General features: G+C 43.5%; 1 protein-coding gene across 1 annotated transcript in view; it reads right to left on the bottom strand.

Moving 5' to 3' along the window:
- The window catches only part of col17a1b (collagen, type XVII, alpha 1b), a 78,752-nt gene that overhangs the window by 6,669 nt on the left and 48,835 nt on the right, over nucleotides 1-23,248 (bottom strand). The window contains exons 40-53 of the mRNA XM_083774240.1: nucleotides 21,104-21,154; nucleotides 20,063-20,125; nucleotides 19,282-19,341; nucleotides 18,299-18,325; nucleotides 17,872-17,925; nucleotides 16,977-17,054; nucleotides 16,242-16,274; nucleotides 11,858-11,971; nucleotides 3,450-3,569; nucleotides 3,181-3,321; nucleotides 1,924-2,073; nucleotides 1,296-1,433; nucleotides 647-841; nucleotides 189-371 (exon numbers count right to left, since the gene is read on the bottom strand). Coding sequence (XP_083630366.1) covers nucleotides 189-371; nucleotides 647-841; nucleotides 1,296-1,433; nucleotides 1,924-2,073; nucleotides 3,181-3,321; nucleotides 3,450-3,569; nucleotides 11,858-11,971; nucleotides 16,242-16,274; nucleotides 16,977-17,054; nucleotides 17,872-17,925; nucleotides 18,299-18,325; nucleotides 19,282-19,341; nucleotides 20,063-20,125; nucleotides 21,104-21,154 — 1,407 coding nt within the window. The remainder of the gene's footprint in view (nucleotides 1-188; nucleotides 372-646; nucleotides 842-1,295; nucleotides 1,434-1,923; nucleotides 2,074-3,180; nucleotides 3,322-3,449; nucleotides 3,570-11,857; nucleotides 11,972-16,241; nucleotides 16,275-16,976; nucleotides 17,055-17,871; nucleotides 17,926-18,298; nucleotides 18,326-19,281; nucleotides 19,342-20,062; nucleotides 20,126-21,103; nucleotides 21,155-23,248) is intronic.

Here is a 23,248-nt window from a genome sequence, read left to right as displayed (position 1 = left end):
TATTAAAAAAAAATCGATCTAAAAGCTCACAATGCGTTGCATTGTGACTGGTTGTGTGTTTCTAGATCGGCTATTTCCACTATTTGTTGTACAACAAGAACTATTGACATAATTCACGACATGGCCGTCGACATGGCAGATTTATTTTTGCACTGTAGGGTTGATGATGTGTGATGATGGCGACTCACTTCTGAGATAGTCCTGGAGTTCTGCGCGGATCGTCTCCCTCTGGTTGCTCCCCCCGGCGTTGCTCCCCCAGCCGTTACTCCCCCCGCCGTAGGAGACTACGGCGCCCGCCCCCTGGGGGGCCCCCGGGGGCCCCTGGGGGCCCGGAGGACCGGGAGGCCCCGGTTGACCCCTGAACCCAGAATCTGACCAGAGGTGGATTTACAATCAGCAATCATCATAGTTCCAAACCCAAACCAAAGACATTTTCTACTATAAACTCAGTGACAGAGCGGCTATTTTGAAAAGATTTGTATACATTTGAAAACTTGAAATGGGACATTCTGCATAATAAGTACTTTCACTTTTGATGCCAATACTTTTGTACTCAAGTACATTTTGATTTCCGGACTATTACTTGTAACAGAAGTGTATTGCGGTATTGATAAGATAAGAAGCTCCTGTAGGATTTCAGACTCACTCTGCAGGTAGCGTTGGATGTCTTCCATTCTATAGCCACTGGCCCCTCCTCCTCCTCCTCCTCCTCCTCCTGACTGCACCGCTGTGCCTGCTGGGCCTTGCGGTCCTGGCGGACCAGGTCTTCCTTGGTGACCAGGTGTACCCGGTGGGCCCGGTTGTCCTGCCGAGCGGCTGACCAGCGCTAGGAACTCCGAGTCTGACGGAGGTGGAGGACAGGGGTGGACGGTGGAGAGGAGCTCATGTTAGTGGGAGTTCACTTGATTTCACTTCAACTGGTTTTGTACGGAAAGTAGATTAGAACCCAGAAAGTCTGTGAATATCGGTATGAAACTTTTAAAAGAGGGCCGAAGCACACCTCAAATGTTTAGTGAGGTGCATACCGTATAGGACAACCAGGAGTGTTCAGAAAGGGATCTCTTTGTCCTGATGAGGGGCTGACGACCAAAACGTCCATTTAATAAAGAGCATCCTTTTTGCAAGTTCCAGATAGTGTGTGTGACCTTTTTCCTTGATTTGATATCATAGATAAATTATGCGTCGATCCGTTGATGTCTAAAAATGTATTCGCCCAATGCACTTCTCCATTATTCCATTAATCAAGACAGAATGCAACCCCTAAATTAGTACAAATGTAAGGCACGTGGACTTACTTCTCATCAGGGCAGAGTAGTCGATGGTAGTAGAAGCATAGGAAGACCCTGCAGAACTTCCAGGTCCTGGAGGGCCTGGGGGTCCACGGGGACCCTGTGGTCCAGGTTGACCACCACCATTATTAAGAAGACCCCGGTCTACAGAGACACATTGACAACATATCAGTTAGATGTTAACGGCAACCATATATAGTATAGGGAAATAAAACTGCCATACCAAGCAAAAGTCTGCCATGGCCCTTGTAAGCCTACTACATTTAATACATACATTTGAATCAATAATGTTTCATTTGTGTTGTGTTCCCAGACATAAAATAATATTGTCACTGATGGGTGGCACCTCATATTGTCATATGTCCAAAACTGTTACTTTTAAGGATTTAAACAGCAAAGATATCGACTTTGTCGACTATTTGTTATGTTTTTGTGTGACGCTGTAGTATCACCAAGGAGGGTATTCATTTACGAAAAAAACTAACAAAAACAAAACATAAAAAGTTAAAATATGGAGACAAGAGGTTTCTGCCCCGACAGCGACAATATAATGGCCGTGGTCTACTTGACTTTGTCTTAACTTGATTTGGTTAACCCCTGAACCCATTGGAGTGTGTTGCGTACGACTACGTACCATTCATGATTCTGATGACGTAGGTTGCGATCTCCTGTGGGTTGTAGGTGGCTACGACGGCCCCCCCTGATGCTGCTGCTGCTGATCCCGGTGGACCCGGTGGTCCAGCTGGTCCTTGTGGGCCTGTCACATATCGCCTCACTTCGTCCCCTGAACACACACACACACACATCACATGGGGTGATTACCTTTTACTTTACTGTACAGATGCCGACCGCAAGTTCCTCCTGCCATCTGGTAGGAGGTTCAAGAGCCTATAGGAGGAAGCACCAGCAGGTTGTCCAACAGTTTCTTCCCCCAAACCATCAGGACACTGAACGCTCGCCATATATTGCCCCCTATAGGCCAACATCCTGAGAGATGAATAGCACTTTATCTATATTACACCCTCAGCACCTTCTCCTGCCAATGTTGTCTACTTTTTAATGTTTTTACAAGACTTTGCCTCAATGTGAGGCATGAGTTGTGGTCTTGTGGAGAACGGTATTTTGCTCCCCTGTATATTGCCCAGTGTATATTGTGGAAGTGACAATAAAATCCGATTTATTGACTTAACTTGAACATTTGTGAAAATGTGTGCAAATCTTTGAATATATATATTTAAAATGAACATTTGTCAAATCATCCCCGGAACAACATATTTTCAGATGGGGGTCGACGGCCAAATATATACAGTATCATTTAGGGTCTCTTTGACATGAGAATCACTGACACTGAAAACTGTTAGGATTTAGAAGACTTTCAAAATAAAATCGGCCTCAGGTCTTAATGGACAATCTGAGGCCAGTTTTATGGACAATCTGTTTGTAAGTTCAGGATGCCATCCATTTTAATCACTGCCACTGCCAGTGTCGATCGAGTGTTCCTCAACTAAAACGGTCAACTACCTTTTGTCACTGACGAAAACTAAATAAAAACTACGCTATGATGTGGGTGTTTGGGTGTGCTCGTGTTTTGCGCTCTGAATATAGCAGATCTAGCATGCAACCAAGGACCGCCATGCAACCAAGGACCGCCAAAATATAATTTTTTTAGACAAAATCAAATGTAGATTTGGTCGACTAAAATCTTATGATATTTAGTCGACTAAAACTAGACTAACACTAAAACATTTCAGGTGACTAAAATATGACTACATTTCAAAAGACTATGACTAAAACTATAAATCAAAATTTGCTGTAAACATCAACACAGCCACAAACACATTATGAAAACCAACAGCATTGATTCCAGGTAGAATATTAAGTGTATACTCACTCTGCAACATGGTGATGAGAGCAGTGACAGTCAGGCTTCCCGAACCAGAGGAACTAGAGATGCCAGGGGTTCCAGGTGTTCCAGGGGTGCCAGGTGGACCTGGAGGTCCCTGGGTCCCTTTGCCCAAACTCGAGCCTGAACCTGAAAGATTCCCAACGCTGTTTTAAATGGACCGCCTCTACCATTTAACGACTTTGGAGATGAATTCCTATCCAAACAGGTGTCTTCCATTTGGCAACCTGTTTCCCATGAAATACGTAAGGGCTTACGCTGTATGTAGGCGATAACACGAGTGGATAGCTCGTCCAGAGAACCCGAGTAGGATCCAGGGCTTCCCGGAGGCCCGGGTGGACCGGGAGGTCCGGGAATACTGGACTGCCTGTTTCTGCCTGCAAGAGAAGAAGGAACCCGTACCGTATTACTAGATTGAACTGAAGCAGTTGAACATTGTCTGGTGATTCATCCACTTCGGACGGTTGTCAATGCACTGAACGGGACATTATCACGCAGAACGTTCGGCGCGGCAACTCGCCTGCTTTAGCTCGTCCGGTGGTGCCTCTCGTGGCTCAAGTTCACTTGAGGCGGTGCGCTTCCGTCGCGGATAATACATATAGACAAAGCCATCAACTCACAGAATAATAACAACAAAAAAGTCTACTGAGCCCCGTGGGCGTCGGTAGGTCAGTATCTCACCTACTTAGACCAATCAATAGTCTAATTAAACGTGATAATGTCCCATTCAGTGCATTGACAGCATCCGAAGGTGATTGTGTTCATGGGCACGATGGGAGAGTGACTCTTCTTTGACAGATGGAACGCAAAGACCTTCTGAAAAAAGAAGAGGTCGTGTGTGTGCTCGGAAGTCCAAAGCAAAAGCATGGTCAAGGTGCTCTTTTGTTGGGAAGCCAAAAGTGCAACAAAAGACGAAAACCAACTCTCTTGTACTACATAACATCTAACATCTTAAGTACTGTCTTATACTGACTTACTTAGATAATGGGTGATGTACTGACTTACTTAGATCAGTGGTTCTCAACCAGTGGTCCTTGAGGGGGTTCCAGGTGGTCCCCAGTTAAACTTAAATAATGAAGAGTTAAGGCCTATTCATAGTCTGGATTTTCGGTGGTAAGGTGACCACCGCTCCGGTGGTGAGCTGACCACCGGAGCTGAAATAACGTTGAGCGGTGGTGAGTAAAAACAGAGAGAAGGGCTGGAGCGGTGGCGGTGGTTTGCTCTTCACCGCGGCTCGTGACGTCATGTTGTAGTTCGGTGGTCACCCCACCACCGTAAAACCAGACTATGTATGAGCCTTTAGTGGACCCTAGATCTTTCATTCTTGAGAGCGTCACATGAAACCAAATGGACAGACCCTTATGGGTCCATTTGGTTTCATGTTACACTCTCAAGAGTTAAATTATTGTTAAACATCTGAATGTAGAAGATTGTTTTCCGTTATCTCTCCTAATACATATACTTTGTCTGATAATATATATTATGCCCTAGAAAGTAGACACTCCAGTGAATGGGTATAGACCATAGACTGTAAAAAATATGGACAAAGCGTTCGCCGGGTCTAACATGGACGTAAAATGAAGCCTGTTATTCCTGCACTGTAAGTCGCCATCTTTCTAGATCCGTTTGGTACCAGCTGGCCATTGGCTGGCTCCGTTTTGGACCAGCTGGCCATTGGCTGCCCAGACAACGAGGCGGGACTTCCCCCCTTCTTCTCCGTTGGTTTTTATTTTGACTCGAGTGGGAGGGGAATCCCGATCATAGACTGTAACGGTAGCCACGCCCCTCAGAACATACGCGATGTTTTTTTTTCTTTATGGTCATTTTTTTAATTAATGGGACCATAATTTTCCAAAAAGAATATTATGACATTAGAAATGAGACTTTAAACTAGTGACTGGAAGAAGAAAGTATTCATGACCATGTTTATTAAGGTAATACAGTCTAGGTGAAGTTGGGCCAAAATACATGGGCCTCTATGGAGCTATGGGGCTTTTTGGGTCCAGTCCAGCGCCACAACAGGCCATTATATGAACTACCGATTTCAAATGAGGCTTCACGAAATATCTGGCTGGCTGGTATAGACACTCCCCTAACCAGCTGGCTTCAAGCGGGCTCTTTAAAATCCTCTGGTAGCCACGCCCCTTCCCCTCCACACACACAGACAAACTGAAACAACAAACAGACAAACATGTTTGTTACTAGTTAGTAAAAAGAGTGAAAAATAAACAACTTATAATGTAACTTATACACCTCATGGAGTGGAGTAGTCTGGGGTGTTAGGAAGTGAAAACTGCTCAGTCACAAGTGTGTGACAGTTTGAAAGAGAAGTTATCTTCAAGCTGGTGGATTTGTTTTTATTCTGCAGCCTGCAGGTGAGTTAGCTTAGCTAGCCTACCTACCTATGCTAAACATTAATGTGCAGGAGAGTTAGCTACCTTTAGCTAACGTACGTGTGTGTGTGTGTGTGTGTGTGTGTGTGTGTGTGTGTGTGTGTGTGTGTGTGTGTGTGTGTGTGTGTGTGTGTGTGTGTGTGTGTGTGTGTGTGTGTGTGTGTGTGTGTGTGTGTGTGTGTGTGTGTGTGTGTGTGTGTGTGTGTGTGTGTGTGTGTGTGTGTGTGTGTGTGTGAGTGAGTGAGTGAGTGAGTGAGTGAAAGAGGGTTTTGAACAAACAAGGTGCTTGAAGTGCTGTGTGCATGGGCCTATACATTTATAGAATAAATATACAGACACAATGTTTTGTTTGGGGTGCCACCAAATCCTTGTATGAAACTTCATTCTTAAATGTTTACCAAAGATGGTTTAATTGTAAGTGATATTGAACCAAGTGTTACAACCTGAATCATGCACATCTAGATTTCTATCTTTCAATTTAATGGGCCATATAGTACTGTGTATACTACTAGGCTGTATTGTAACTGCAGCGGAAGGATGCAGTATACAGTACATGTATAAGTACACACAGGCTGTGTATGTCTGTCTGCTGTTGCTATAGCCCTCCAAGCAGAACCCAATGCTACTGAAGTTTCTGACATTTGTTAGACCCAGTGCATTGGGTCCTGTTGCATCAGTACCATGCCACCTGGTACGCGGAAATACATAAAACATAAACAACATGGATAACGCCTGTCTGCGCTCTTTGACGACATTCTTTCGTGTGAGGGTTTCTGAATATGTGAAGTATAAGTACCCATACATGCCGCTGCGAATATCTCCTGTGGCGCGGAAGCCGTTAAGTATTTTTAATCTTTGTTTGACCGATTTGGTCGCTTTGATTCTTCTCTTCCTTCCTTGTTTATTGACACCTCATTGTACCGCCTATCTGGCTAGCTAGTGGCGCTATAGCTATGACAGAGCAGATCAGAGGCAGGGACGTAGCCGGCACAAGCCAACCGCACACCGGGAGGCGGTACAATAAACGGTAAACAAACAAGAAGAAATAAAGCGACCAAATCGGTCAAACAAAGATTAAAAATACTTAACGGCTTCCGCGCCACAGGAGATATTCGCAGCGGAATGTAGCCTATAGGTACTTAAAGTTCCCGAATTCAGAATAACGCAAACAAAAAAAGGCCGTCAAACGCCGCAGATTCTATCTTAGAGAGCATGTTTATCACCCGGTAATTCCAGAATTCCCATACGAAAATATAGTCATGAACAGGGACCCTACATAAAACTCATCAAAATTTCAGAAAAGCTTTATGTAGGGTTCCGAGAGGGGCTACTGTTGCTAGTGAGTTGTGACAGTGTGCTTATGGTCTCTATCTCAACCTGCTCCACAGGTACACAAGCCAGGGTGACGACCCCAGACCCCCACGATCAGCTTCTTCTCAGCCCTGACATGCTGTGAATGCTGGACCCTATAGAGCCTGCCCTAAATCCCTGACCACTGCTGTGACTGCACTACACCAGCATGCTACAGTGCAGTACTAAACACTGAACATCCAAGGCTGAGTGAGAAGATGGCAGCCAGGAGAATGAGGCTGGTCGGGTCGTGCCATTTATACTGGGAGGAAAGTACTGGCCCGCTAGCCAGATGTAGCCCCTCTCGGAACCCTACATAAAGCTTTTCTGAAAGTTTTATGTAGGGTCCCTGTTCATGACTATATTTTCGTATGGGAATTCTGGAATGCGGATGATAAACATGCTCTCTAAGATCGAATCTGCGGCGTTTGACGGCCTTTTTTTGTTTGCGTTATTCTCAATTCGGGAACTTTAAGTACGTATACATTCCGCTGTGAATATCTCCTGTGGCGCGGAAGCCGTTAAGTATTTTTAATCTTTGTTTGACCGATTTGGTCGCTTTATTTCTTCTTGTTTGTTTACCGTTTATTGTACCGCCTCCCGGTGTGCGGTTGGCTTGTGCCGGCTACGTCCCTGCCTCTGATCTGCTCTGTCATAGCTATAGCGCCACTAGCTAGCCAGATAGGCGGTACAATGAGGTGTCAATAAACAATGAAGGAAGAGAAGAATCAAAGCGACCAAATCGGTCAAACAAAGATTAAAAATACTTAACGGCTTCCGCGCCACAGGAGATATTCGCAGCGGCATGTATGGGTACTTAAAGTTCACATATTCAGAAGCCCTCACACGAATTTTTTTTGTCAAAGAGCGCAGACAGGCGTTATCCACGTTGTTTATGTTTTATGTATGTCCGCGTACCAGGTGGCATGGTACTGATGCAACAGGACCCCATGCACTGGGTCTAACAAATGTCAGAAACTTCAGTAGCATTGGGTTCTGCTTGGAGGGCTAAGCCCTGACATGCTGTGAATGCTGGACCCTATAGAGCCTGCCCTAAATCCCTGACCACTGCTGTGACTGCACTACACCAGCATGCTACAGTGCAGTACTAAACACTGAACATCCAAGGCTGAGTGAGAAGATGGCAGCCAGGAGAATGAGGCTGGTCGGGTCGTGCCATTTATACTGGGAGGAAAGTACTGGCCCGCTAGCCAGATGTATGGAGGATGGAGATGACTGGAGACACTAGAACTAGAGAGAGAGCCACAGTTCCTGGCATCGCTACACAACCGAAGTCTGAAGTCAAGTAGAAGACGGCTCAAGGTAGGAACTTTGTTGTTTGCTTCTCGGCTGCTGCTTGTGTTTTGCTGCGTGTATACTAGTGTGATTCAAGCTGGTTTACTATTGCTGTCATTTTGGGACCCATTGAGTGGGTGGCAATGAAACATGTTCAGTAACCGTTTCTGGCTCTGGAATTGAATGCTGATGTGAATCTACAGTTTGTGTTGTATCTGCCATTGAAGGTATAGTAGTGTGAGTTGTAACAGGGAACAGTACAGTACAGTATGTGTATATGTGGCTCTTGATCACTTCAATAATCCTATGAGTGAATTTGCTATTTACATTTGGTTCGAGATAGAGGATTTGGGCTTTGACATGAGAGCCATCGATTCATTACAGGTACATTTTCATTCGGAAAATAGAGTAGTTTATGTACGTTGTATGTTGTTTTGTGTTTGCTGAGGTTCGTTGTGAGTTGTTGTGGCAGCTAGGGCTGTATTGGTTCATGACTGGCAAAGAATGTCCCTACTGTATGTAGGCCGTTTCTTTCTCTTTCTTTCTTTCTTTCTTTCTTTCTTTCTTTTTCTTTCTTTTTCTTTCTTTCTTTCTTTCTTTCTTTCTTTCTTTCTTTCTTTCTTTCTTTTGCCAGCCATGTCTATGGCTCTTAATCTTTGTTCGGGGCACTAAATGGCGACGTAAGACGTCATGTGGCCAATATGAATACAGTTGTATGTGGTACTCTTGTTTCTTGTGAATAATACTATTAGGAGAGACAACTTGGGTTGTCCCGTTTGGTCCAGTGAGAAATACTTAAAACTTGATGCATTCAAATGTGGCTATACTACATTCAACAAAGAACATTCATTCAACTATAGATTTTTTTTTTAATGAATTTTGTAGCCTTTGATAGATTATCAGTAACAAGGAAGAAGAAAACCCTAATCTTAACCCATGGAATGGTGCATGAACCCCCCCACCACTATTGTGTGGGGTGGGTCTATGATGGACCCACCAGACACAATAGTGGTGGTCCCCAGGTTGCTCTTAGTCAGGATGGTGGTCCCTGGGTCAAAATCAGTTGTAAACCCCTGACTTCGTTAATCGGTGAAGTACTGACTTACTTAGATAATCGGTGAAGTACTGACTGACTTAGATAATCGGTGAAGTACTGACTGACTTAGATAATCGGTGAAGTACTGACTGACTTAGATAATCGGTGAAGTACTGACTTACTTAGATAATCGGTGAAGTACTGACTTACTTAGATAATCGGTGAAGTACTGACTGACTTAGATAATCGGTGAAGTACTGACTTACTTAGATAATCGGTGAAGTACTGACTTACTTAGATAATAGGTGATGTATTGACTTACTTAGATAATAGGTGAAGTACTGACTTACTTAGATAATCTGTGATGTACTGACTGATTTAGATAATCGGTGAAGTACTGACTTACTTAGATAATCGGTGAAGTACTGACTTACTTAGATAATAGGTGATGTATTGACTTACTTAGATAATAGGTGAAGTACTGACTTACTTAGATAATCTGTGATGTACTGACTGATTTAGATAATCGGTGAAGTACTGACTTACTTAGATAATCGGTGAAGTACTGACTGACTTAGATAATCGGTGAAGTAGTGCCTTATTTAGATAATCTGTGATGTACTGACTTACTTAGATAATCTGTGATGTACTGACTTACTTATATAATCTGTGATGTACTGACTTACTTAGATAATCTGTGATGTACTGACTTACTTATATAATCTGTGATGTACTGACTTACTTAGATAATCTGTGATGTACTGACTTACTTATATAATCTGTGATGTACTGACTTACTTAGATAATAGGTGATGTATTGACTGACTTAGATAATCGGTGAAGTACTGACTGACTTAGATAATCTGTGATGTACTGACTTACTTAGATAATCGGTGAAGTAGTGACTTACTTAGATAATCTGTGAATTACTGACTGATTTAGATAATGGGTGAAGTACTGACTGACTTAGATAATCGGTGAAGTACTGACTGACTTAGATAATCGGTGAAGTACTGACTGACTTAGATAATCGGTGAAGTACTGACTGACTTAGATAATCGGTGAAGTACTGACTTACTTAGATAATCGGTGAAGTACTGACTTACTTAGATAATCGGTGAAGTACTGACTTACTTAGATAATAGGTGAAGTACTGACTTACTTAGATAATAGGTGATGTATTGACTTACTTAGATAATAGGTGAAGTACTGACTTACTTAGATAATAGGTGATGTATTGACTTACTTAGATAATAGGTGATGTATTGACTTACTTAGATAATAGGTGAAGTACTGACTTACTTAGATAATCGGTGAAGTACTGACTTACTTAGATAATAGGTGAAGTACTGACTTACTTAGATAATCGGTGAAGTACTGACTTACTTAGATAATCGGTGAAGTACTGACTGACTTAGATAATCGGTGAAGTAGTGCCTTACTTAGATAATCTGTGATGTACTGACTTACTTAGATAATCTGTGATGTACTGACTTACTTATATAATCTGTGATGTACTGACTTACTTAGATAATAGGTGATGTATTGACTGACTTAGATAATCGGTGAAGTACTGACTGACTTAGATAATCTGTGATGTACTGACTGATTTAGATAATCTGTGATGTACTGACTTACTTAGATAATGGGTGATGTATTGACTGACTTAGATAATCGGTGAAGTACTGACTGACTTAGATAATCGGTGAAGTACTGACTTACTTAGATAATAGGTGATGTACTGACTTACTTAGATAATCGGTGAAGTACTGACTTACTTAGATAATAGGTGAAGTACTGACTTACTTAGATAATAGGTGATGTACTGACTTACTTAGATAATAGGTGATGTACTGACTTACTTAGATAATCGGTGAAGTAGTGACTGACTTAGATAATAGGTGAAGTACTGACTTACTTAGATAATAGGTGAAGTACTGACTGACTTAGATAATGGGTGAAGTACTGACTTACTTAGATAATAGGTGATGTACTGACTTACTTAGATAATCGGTGATGTAGTGACTTACTTAGATAATAGGTGATGTATTGACTTACTTAGATAATAGGTGATGTATTGACTTACTTAGATAATAGGTGATGTATTGACTTACTTAGATAATAGGTGATGTATTGACTTACTTAGATAATAGGTGATGTATTGACTTACTTAGATAATAGGTGATGTAGTGACTTACTTAGATAATAGGTGATGTATTGACTTACTTAGATAATAGGTGATGTATTGACTTACTTAGATAATCTGTGATGTACTGACTGACTTAGATAATAGGTGATGTATTGACTTACTTAGATAATCAGTGAAGTAGTGACTTACTTAGATAATGGGTGATGTATTGACTTACTTAGATAATAGGTGAAGTAGTGACTGACTTAGATAATAGGTGATGTATTGACTTACTTAGATAATCAGTGAAGTAGTGACTTACTTAGATAATAGGTGAAGTAGTGACTGACTTAGATAATAGGTGAAGTAGTGACTGACTTAGATAATGGGTGATGTACTGACTTACTTAGATAATCTGTGATGTATTGACTTACTTAGATAATCTGTGATGTATTGACTTACTTAGATAATCTGTGATGTACTGACGCGTCTCGCTGGAGGAAGAGGAGGAGCCTGGCTGGCCCGGAGCCCCAGGTGGACCAGGGGGGCCGGGTTGTCCTGGGGTTGAGACTGAACCTGACGGGAAGATAACACACCTGTGGTCTAACACCTCATCTACACAGGACACACCTGTGGTCTAACACCTCATCTACACAGGCAAAACGAAGATAACACACCTGTGGTCTAACACCTCATCTACACAGGCAAAGAACGAGCGTTCCGATGGCGATATTGTGCGAATCATTGTCCTGATATGGAGCGTCGTCCATTGCGTTGCGACATAGCCAAATTACCAATAAATAGTAGCGTTTAGATCTCAACCAATGAAAGTGTTTGGGACCCCGAAACCTCCCTAAAATAGAGACTCTGCGAGCGAATATAGGAGGGGTGGACGTCAGGACAGTCACAATGAAAAACATTGTTCGCTCGCTCGCATCGCTGGCAGTGTAGATGAGGTGTTACATCATGTGTAGAAAATAACAGACCTCATCTAACATAGTGTAGAGACAGTATAGAAAATAACACACCTGGTGATAGATAGACCAGTGGTTCTCAAACATTTTGGGCTCAGGTCACCCCTATAAATAACCTTTTCATTCACACCCCTGAATTATATTGTTACTTTGTAGCACCTTATGTCATATTAACGATATGAAAACTTGAGAGAGAATATCAGTTTCCATTAGGAAGACGTGAACAAGGAAAACAACCACACACTGTCTTCAAATGCAGTGACCAACTTTTATTTTCAGGGAAATAGCAACGTTTCGGCCTATGCGGCCTTGATGAAGGCCGCATAGGCCGAAACGTTGCTATTTCCCTGAAAATAAAATTAAAACGCCAGCATTCCTATTCTGGGGGGGAACATTCACGAAAAATAGCCGATCTACAAGCTATATTTGGTGAAGAGACTTGGTGTAATGTAGACTGAAGAAAAGAACGCACCAAGTTAAGTGCAAGTGACTAATTGCATCAAGGCACCCTAAGGTGCCAGGTCTCTTCTGATCCCTGCTGATAGTGTGTAGACAGTATAGAAAATAACACACCAGGGCTAACATATTGGATAGAAGCAATAACAATGTGGGAAACAATAACAACAAGGGGCCTCTATGTGTCTTATCCGCTCATGTGTGTGTTGTCTTGGAAGCGGTTGACAGCGTGACGCCACAGAATGATGCCACATCGCTTACATGAGGCATCACACATGGAAGAGAATGGCATTAATTAGTATTAACATCACCATTGGAAGCAACTAAGAAAGGAGCCTAAGGAGGTATCCGATTAGACTTCAGAGTTTAGACTCGAGCAACTGCCAGCTCCGTCCCCCGCAGCTACCTACAGTATATAAGAGATGCAGTCCCACTAGGCTATATAGGCAGTAACAATGTGACATGATTGAAATGTATTTAATGTGAGGAGTCGTGAAGACATGGGCGGAGCTTGGGGGGTTCAGGGGGTGCACTGCACCCCCTGAAAAAAAAGAAAAAAGAAAAAAAAGTTTTTTTTTTTTCTTTTTTTTTTTTTACTTTAACACATTGATTGCTAACTTTTGAAATTCTACTCAGGATTGCTTCTGCTAAGCGATTAACATTGGACTTTTTAACTTTTTAGGGGCCCACAGCGAGGGGCCTCTTATAGCACATCGCACATTGCATAAATCAAAAGGAAGCCAAACTAGTCCACTTCAATTTTAAAAAAAAAATATGATTCTACCATCTTCCATTCTGGAGATATTGACCTTTTTCTAAAACCTGCTTTTCACTGCACGCTGCTCTTTTGAAAAAACAGCAGAGATATGGAAGGTTGAAGTTGACAGACATTGACAGACAGATATAAAAATGAACACAAATAATATCATATACATACTACACACTGAATGAAAGCCCTGAATGTCTACTTTTAGGAGGAAAACAAATACACATGGTCCCATGTATAGTTTGTCAGTAATTGGCTGTTGAATGCAGCTTGCGCCCACCAGAGAGGATTTCAGAAAATGCATGGACCTGAAGAACCATTATTCACAAAATAAGGCCTATAGCGACATGTACATACTATATACCGTATGAAACAGAAGACTCTCTGCTTTCATAAGAAAAATACTTCTACTGTAATAATAATAAAAATCACACCCCTGTGAAGTGAGCAGTGCAATGTTGCACAACATTGCACTGCTCACTTCACATGGGTGTGAGAGTCTTCTGTTTCATACGGTATATAGTATGTACATGTCGCTATAGGCCTTATTTTGTGAATAATGGTTCTTCAGGTCCATGCATTTTCTGAAATCCTCAGAGTATTTTAGACAAGACAAGGAACTGACAACTAAATATTCACAAAATAAGGCCTATACATACTATATACCGTATGAAACAGAAGACTCTCTGCTTTCATAAGAAAAATACTTCTACTGTAATAATAATGAAAATCACACCCCTGTGAAGTGAGCAGTGCAATGTTGCACTGCTCACTTCACAACATTGCACTGCTCACTTCACATGGGTGTGATTTTTATTATTATTACAGTATTAGTTTTTTTCTTATGAAAGCAGAGAGTCTTCTGTTTCATACGGTATATAGTATGTACATGTCGCTATATGCCTTATTTTGTGAATAATAGTTCTATAGGTCCATGCTTTCTCTAATCAGACCAGTGTGTGTCCAGTGGAAACCTCGTATGAATCTGATCTCAGGTCAGAATGGGCTAAAGTTCTCTCTGAAAAAGAGAATTTTATAAATGAAATGGATTCAATAGTCTAGTATTGACAAACAGTATATGGGATATGTGTATTTTATTTGTTTTCCTCCTAAAATTAGACATTTAGGGCTTTCATTCAGTGTGTAGTATGTATATGATACTTTATTTATGTTTATATCTGCCTGTCATGATAACGTCATGATGATGATGATTCTATGCACATATGTGATCATTGTCTCAGTAAACAAAATCAACAGATCGTTTGATAGCATAACAGTGACTTGAGAGGTTGACATGTCTGGACATGAACCACAGGAGCGACTCAACTCGCAGTGGGGGGGGGGGGTTCCACGACATGTCTGGACATGAACCACAGGAGCGATAAGCGTAGCCCGGCTGGCTGTGATTTCGACAAAATGACAGACAACACGATGGCTTCCGCAGCTTAGGATTGTATTAGTTATCCATTACAAACGGGTCGATTACGTCCCAGACGCCTTATCACTGCAATTGGCTGGCGAAGGCGCTATGGCGATTATGGTGATCAACTGCCGAGAATCTTTTTTCCGAGAATGAGAGTAGCATTGCAAACTGCAAAACGATCGATCGCAACTCGCAGTGTGGGGGGGGTTCCACGGTGTGATATCTGCTAGCCTAGTATACTGCTTCTTTGTCCAAACATGGCTGACGCGACGGCGAAAAAAAGACAGTTGGTCAGATGTATACTGCTTCTCCTATGGCGGTCCTTCGAGAATACGTCATTCGTTTCGCGTATACCTGTCCGTGTGCGTGAAATGGCGATCGACCGTTGGAGATTATTATTGGTTTATATACGGGTTTATATTTCCGAGAATGAGGCGGCAGACCGGTGAGTTGTCGTTGGAAAGAATTAGAGAGGGCTGTGTCGAGTGGATCTGTGTGAATGAGTGGGGGGGGGGGGAGAAACTGTAATGCGATGGAGAGATGCCTCGGGAGAAACCATGTAGAAACAGGAGGGGAAGGGTAATCGAGTGTATTCACAAATTTCACACACACTAGAAAATGGGTAGCTCCATTTTAGATCCCCTGATCTGCGTTGGTCTATGCCGTGTGCAGGACGGCGATGCCGCCTCCCCAGTACGTCGTAATGGATACGGCATGCCTGGAATGTGGTTAGACCAGGCCTCTTTTCAGGAGGTGGGGGGCTTTAAACTCCCGGATCTCACAGCGGATCTTTCTGGAGGTGATCAGTGTTACATTATGTGTTGTCCGGGCGTCAGAGAAGTTGATGTACAGTATACAGTAAAAACACCAATAAAACGCTTTAGAGCGTGATGCGCAGACGGCACTTGAGATTAATAAAACGCTTTAGAGCGTTTTGCGCAATCGATGAGTTAATACCTTCTGGCTTCTGACTGTAGTTTGTAATCATCTCTCTTATCATGATATGATGACTCGCTGTACGGCTGTAGTGCATGTGTGTGAGCTGCTGTACTACCTAAATAACATTTTTAGGGGTTAGGGCATTGTAAAAACGCTAAAATAATAAAATAAAGGTTAAAAAAATTGCGCGTGCGCGCGCGTGTCGTTGCCCAAGTTGTCGCACCCCCCAGCGTCAACTTCAAGCTCCGCCTATGCGTGAAGACATAATGATTTTAGGTTTCACTGTACCTCTGGAAGCGTGGCCAGCAGCTCCAGTTTCCCCTTAGAACAACAGATAAACATAACATGACTACACATGAATCACACACAGGCAGTGCAGATACATTAGAACAGATAAACAACATACAGTAACTATTAACTACACATGAAATACACACACAGATACAGTACATTCCACGAAACGGAAGAGAGAAGCTGTATATACCAGTGGTTTTCAACTAGGTCCATTCTTTATTTGGCCTTTTATGAGATTTTGCCTCTCAGACCTTATTGTTGGATAAGACTTTGTCCACAATTCCACGGTGTATTGATGTGGTACCATAGGAGAGATAACAGGCCAACGTTCAAAAATAACAATTATTTGACATGATTCTCGAATTGAAAGTGTAGACTTCTTGTAAATTAAGTAATTTAGCAGATGTTTACCAAAATTTACTCTTGAGAGAGTAAAATGAAACCAAAATGGACCCATACAGGTCCAGTTGGTTATATTTTACTCTCTCAAGAGTAAATTTTGGTAAACATCTCCAAAATTAGTTAAAGCTCTACAGTATAAGGGTCCATTTGGTTACCAACTTTACATCATTTAGCTCGGGACCACCTGGAGCCTCCTCAAGGACAGTGGTCACTGGTTGAGGACCACTGGTGTATACCACAGAGGTTGTGGTTTGTACTGTACGCCATGGACATCGCTTGGACATTAACGTTTGTCTTGGAAAGCTTTCAATAAAATGTTGGCTTTACCTTTAGGTCCCACTGGTCCCTGTGGTCCAGCGGGCCCAGGGGGGCCAGGTTGCCCTGGACCGCCACCATAGGATGAACCTGTACAGAATTATTTTTTTAAAGTTAGTGTTTCCGTCAATTTTTTTCAGTTCATCTGTTAGGACCATTGTTGTTGGACTGTTAGTTAGCACGATACCTCGAAAATCTATATAATTGTGGCTGAAATTCTCGTAATTCCTTAGTGGCAAGAGTCTATACTACCATGATCTGGTCGATGCATAATATTCTCAGATTTTTAAAAGGTTAGTGAAAAACTCTTGAATTCCTGGCACACTATAGGCTCATTCATAGTCTGGATTTTCGGTGGTGAGGTGACCACCGCTCCGGTGATGAGCTGACCACCGGAGCTGAAATAACGTTGAGCGGTGGTGAGTAAAAACAGAGAGAAGGGCTGGAGCTTCTCTGGTTTGCTCTTCACCGCAGCTCGTGACGTCATGTTGTAGTTCGGTGGTCACCTCACTAACGAAAAGGTGGTGAGGTGCAACTCTCCCCGCCCCCCCCCCACCTCTCTCTCTCTCTCATTAGCAGGCAACAGTGCAGCACTACCCCTCTCTCTGTTTCTGGCACAACAGTGCCCCTACTGTTACTCATTATACTGGTGCTCATTAACATCACATAGGTGAACAACACATAGGTGAACACGGACATTGCTGTTCCTTGGAGTGGTTGCACCACTCAAAAAGATCCTGCAAGCTATAAGTTGACACGTTGTGATCTTGTAGATGTTTTATGTAGGGCTTAAGATATGAATAACTAGGCCTAATGTATTTTTTGTTTCATACAAAATGATCTATTGGGTCTCAACCTAAATATGTCTGTGAACCGCTGGTTTAGTGGAGGTGGATGATGGACTGACCTCTCTCGGCTGGTCGTCCCGGACTGCCTGGCAACCCTGGCTGGCCTGATTCACCTGAAGAGTGAAGACACACACATGGTCATAAATCATGCTCGTATATGTTGGAGAGGTTCGCACGCACTTCATTCTTCCTGTCCACAGCAAAATGGGATGAAACTAGCCTGCTAGTGACGTGACAAAATCACACCTTGGAAAGCATGAGTGTCTATTTCAAACAGTGTTTTTTTGACTGGGGGGGGGGGGGGGGGGTCATATTTTGACGGCAGCAACTGCCTGTCATAATTTCACCCCCTCCCTCGCTAAGTATTGGACAGTATTAGGATGTTGACATTCATTTTGTATTCATCTTTAGGGCCCCGTCACGTGAGACACATGATGTTATAAAGTAAAGTAATTAAAAAAAAAAGGTTTAAGCAAGGTCCATTACCTTGGTGTCCCCTTTGTCCGGCAGAACCTAAAAGGTGGATCAAGATTTCATCAATAATGTTCAAAGTGAAGGAAAACAAGCTGGTTTCAGCAAAATGAGCCAAGGTGATCCAATTTTCTCCGGTTACTATACTTTGGTCCGACGGAGCATTGGTCCGATCGACAGCCTACCTCAAACCCTCACCCTAACCCTAACCTCCCCCGGGGCAGACACCTAAACCTAACCCCAACCCTCTCCCGACCCCCAGCGCACCTCGGACCATTGTTCGGAGCAATGCTCCGTCGGATCATAGTATGCCTCCCATTTTCTCCGCTCACAAGCAACCTGCGTGCGTCCTTAAGTTGCATGCGTGCCCATGTGGATCTGCTCAGAGCTGAAGCGACCTGCCTGGTCTGGCAGTGAGTTTAAAGATGGAGTGCCACAATTGTTTTTATTTTTCCAGTTTTTCATGTGTCTATGAGGTGACAGTACTTCATTAGACACCCTGGAGTCGTTTTTATGTGCAATGGTGTATTCCTTTTGTATTTAGGGTTTCTTCCTGGAGGCTGAACCCTTGACAGTCAAACGGGCCAATGAAAAAAACAGTAATATAGTGACACCACACTATCAGCCCCTCCCCTAACCCCTCCCCCTTTATCATACAACTACAGCTGTGGGTGAGGCTTCAGTTCAGGTGGATCACCACCCATCACCACCCACCAGGCAAACCAGGCATAACTTAATGAACTGGTGGGCATGTCCACATGAAAGCATGATTTTAACAAATACTGTACACTTTTTGGAAAAAGTTCTTCCCCCTTATATTATAATAATACCTAATTCTTTTTTTTTTTTTTTTTTTTAGGGTGGAAAGAAATCGTGGCACTCCATCTTTAAGTGTTATTGGACAAACTACAAAGATATTATGCATAGGGCATGCAAATGGTCAGTAGCGGCACTGGATTTCAGACATTCTGACCAGTTGTTGTTTTTTTTTAAATCACCTGCTGCTCCTTGTGGCCCTGGTGGTCCAGGAGGGCCCGGTCGGGCTGCAACGTGTGATCCTGCAGAAAAGAACAACACAATGTCACTGTTCTTCTAAAACGTGTCAAATCAAGATTATAGTCGGCCAATGGCCTGCAGCGCATATACCGGCTACCGGGCCGGCGTACCGACCTGTATACCGGCTACCGGGCCGGCGTACCGACCTGTATACCGGCTACCGGGCCGGCGTACCGACCTGTATACCGGCTACCGGGCCGGCGTACCGACCTGTATACCGGCGAAGGATCGACGGCCATGCAGGCTTATGCAAGGGCTAAAAGGTCATTTAGATTGTAGATGTGTTGACCTGGCATCTATAAGGCTTCATTGTATAGATTATTGCTTTTATACTGTTAGATGATTAATAGGTTATTGGTTATTGGTTATTGGTCTACCTATGATCCTAGATGACTATTTGTGTTGCGTGTTTACTGTAAATCGCTCTGGATTAAGAGCGTCTGCTAAATGCCTAAATTGCAAGGACCCCCATTAGCTCAGAAATATACAAGTAAACACGGGGTCCATTTGGTTCCATTTGTATACTGCCAGCATTTACAGACTTGTATTGTGAGGGTCAATTTAGAACTCCCTAACCACTCCCTATAGCCGCTACTGGTTCCTTTGCTTCCTTTAGGCCCTAAAGGAACCCCTGGACCCCACAGTGAGAACCACTGCAGTACAGTATACAGTATACACCACACCATCAGTACAGTATACACCACACCATCTGACATGCCATACCATAGTTGGGTGCAGCTGTCCCTGGTTCTCCTTTCTCCCCTCTGGGTCCTGGACTTCCATATCCTAAAAACAAAACGCAGAATGAAACCTCTCCAAAATGTCCGTTGCGTGCGTGTGCATGTGTACTGTACGTTTATGGTTAAGAATAAGACTGTCCCTGTTGTTAAACTCAACGCTGATAGGGGCGCTGATAGTTCAGCAACCGCCACCGTTCACCACCATTCTATTTGGCTGTAGAAGAAGACGGCCTCCTCGTCTCCCCCAAAACAGCAATGGCGAAGGTGGTCGCGCTGATGGGATTAATCACTCGCTAAGGGTCTTTAGAAACATCCATGTTTTAGATGCGTGGCCATGGGGAAGAGCTATTGAGCCACTAAACGCAGTCGCTTTATTTATCCAGCGCGATTTGAAATGGAAAACTCTTCAAAAGGACTAGAAAGGCCTCATCCACCACCTTCGATGATTTCCAATGCATTGAGGCTGAAGGGGAAGCAATCGAACATGGAGCCGCCGCTCGACGAGAGCTTTGATTAGCCAACTTCATAGGTTTATCATTAAATAAAGCGCTAATTAACACTTTAACCCATTCTGGCCGGGCACCCATTTTGGTGTCAGCATCATGTTATGCTTTAGCTATTTAAAAATAGCAGATCTACAAGCTCATATCGCGCCACCGAGTGGCGCGATACGAGCTTGTAGGTCTGCTATTTTTGAAAAATCAAAGAGCGACTGACATTTTTTGAATCTGATCTCAGGTCAGAATGGGTTCATCAGACCAGTGTGTCTGGCGGAAACCTCGTATGAATCTGATCTCAGGTCAGAATGGGTTAAAGGCGTCGTTGGTGGTGCAGGATTTCAAAGGCGTTTAAAGAAGTCCTTAGCCAAGAATGAGTCTCAACAGTCTCAACTACTAGGTTCCTGACATCTGCTGTAGTTCATCCAGTGTGCCCCAACGGGGGCCCATATACCCCAGGTTGGGAAACACTGATCATGTGTGTGATCATCAGTCAAAATGTAAAGGTACGGTAAAACCTACTGTACCTGGCTGGCCTCGGGGGCCCTGCGGCCCTGCTGGTCCCGGTCTGGAATCTCCTGATGAGGAGGACATGTTTGAAGTCCACATTAGAAAGGAATCCTATATTATACTCGATACCAATGAAAGAGCTCAACTGCTGTCCTGCTGTACAGACACAGAGCATAGTACTATTGCATTGCTGTCAGGCATATTTTAACTTATTGTGGGGGGTTTTTTCCTCCATAAATGAACGCCTTACTTGATCACACTACAGTGTCACACAAAAGCATCAAAAGTGGCAGATCCGGCCTGGACGGTTAGCTCAACCGTTCGGGGCACCTAGGCTGCTGAGCCAGCCAGACGGCGTGCCGCGGGCTCGACTCCCGATCCCGACGGCCTTTGTCAAAACAATAAGTAGCAGATCCACAGGTTCGAAACGCATCACAACGCGACGCGCTTTGAGCTTGTTTGTCCCTGTATTTCCACCTGTCAAGTACAACAGGTGTTGTATAAACGGGTGGGGCGTGCATTCCCGTCTTGCATCATTCCCGACTTGCGTGGCCCCAAAGTAGGTCTAGTTAATAGAAAAGCAGCAAACAAAAACTGTGTTGTCCTGCTAACCACTTTCTAGTCCAAAGAAACGACGCCATGCAAGAGTGTGATCATGCCAACACCGAATCCTGAATCCTAGCTCTGCTGTCACGCCAGCAGTGCATCTACGTACTGTAGGTGGCCATTCCTTCCCTGGCTTTGCCCTGGGTTGGCTCCCAGTGTCGGTTTGCTTGCATCTAGTTCCGGGTGCCTGACGCAGTGCCCTGTCAGCGTCATGCTTCTCTCTCTGACTTTGCCTGTGACCCGCGGTAGGTCCCCGTAGATCAGGGTTCCCCAATACATTTTCCTCAAGGGCCATATTTTGACTAGCGTACCAGGCTGGGGGCCGAGTCTGCACGCGCGAGGTCGAGGTCTTGCCCTGAAAATAAATTTTCAGGGCAAGACCCCATTTGAAAAGGATGCCCAGTTTGACATGCATAGGCTACTGACCCCCATTTAATGCCATTTATATCTGGGACCCTTAAAAAAAAAAAAAACATTAATTTTTTTGCCGTAGATGCACGCCCCATGTGATACCTAGTGCCATTTGTAGCAGAAGCACTCTTGTGTAGACTTTCATCCAGTGCCCTTTTCTCTTGTACTGTAAGTGTCCATGTCTCGGCCCCATACATTCGACTGTAGAACTGATTCATTTGTATTTCTTGATGATAACATGTATTGATGTGTTAATATTCTATGCTCTGTTGGTGAATTGAATGCACAGGACCACAATGGAAACGGGTCCCAGGCAGAGATGTTTTTGTGTCATCCTATTGGCTCAATGAAGTGCTTTACTTTACTGTACCTCTGTGCTGTTTGCATTTTTGAGGGGTGCTAGCCCCTCCTATTAGTGTATGTGCTTCGTCCTACAAAACATTAAAGCTGCTATAAGCAATAATACAGTATGTCAACATTTTTATTACATTTTTATTTTTTTGGTATTCAGACAGCCAGCAATGGGTAGAACCAGAGCCGAAGAGTTTGATCAATCCTCAAGCCCCCCCCCCCCCCCCCCCCCCGCAGCCCCGCCTCCCCGCACCCCCCCCCCCCCCCCCGCCGCCGCAGCTGGTACTTTTAAAGCAGCTGGTACTTTTAAAGCAGCTTCTATAGGCCAATGTCCAAGCCAAGGTGAGGACTTTCAGGACTATATTATTATTATTATGAGAGAGAGGGAGAGAGAGAGAGAGGGAGAGAGAGAGAGGGAGATATAGAGAGATAGAGAGAGAGATCATAGGCGGCGGGTGCGTTTTACCTTTGGGTAGGCTACAGAATTGCGTTGGGGGGGGGGGGGACTGTCGCGGCCGAGCGAACCGAGGCCGCCGCCGCGGATTTATTTATTTATTTATTTCCCAAATGGTCTAAAAATGAGTTCTTTAGCATACTTTTACCAATGAATTAGCCTATACACAGACAGCGACTGATCAGCCTATTTTGGACGATATGGGTCTTTTCTCGAGTCAGTGTGTAGTCTCACTAGTCTGTGGTTAGGTCTCTTTGGTGAATTCTTGATCAGTGTTATGTCACGCCTCAAGAACAACTACAAAAGAAACCCGATTAGCACTTTTTAACACCTCTTGGAC

Source organism: Protomyctophum parallelum (assembly GCF_964188405.1).
Source record: "Protomyctophum parallelum genome assembly, chromosome: 10".
NCBI lineage: Eukaryota > Metazoa > Chordata > Actinopteri > Myctophiformes > Myctophidae > Protomyctophum > Protomyctophum parallelum.
The sequence above is the reverse complement of the archived record's forward strand: the minus strand, read 5'-3'. Positions and strand labels throughout refer to the sequence as shown.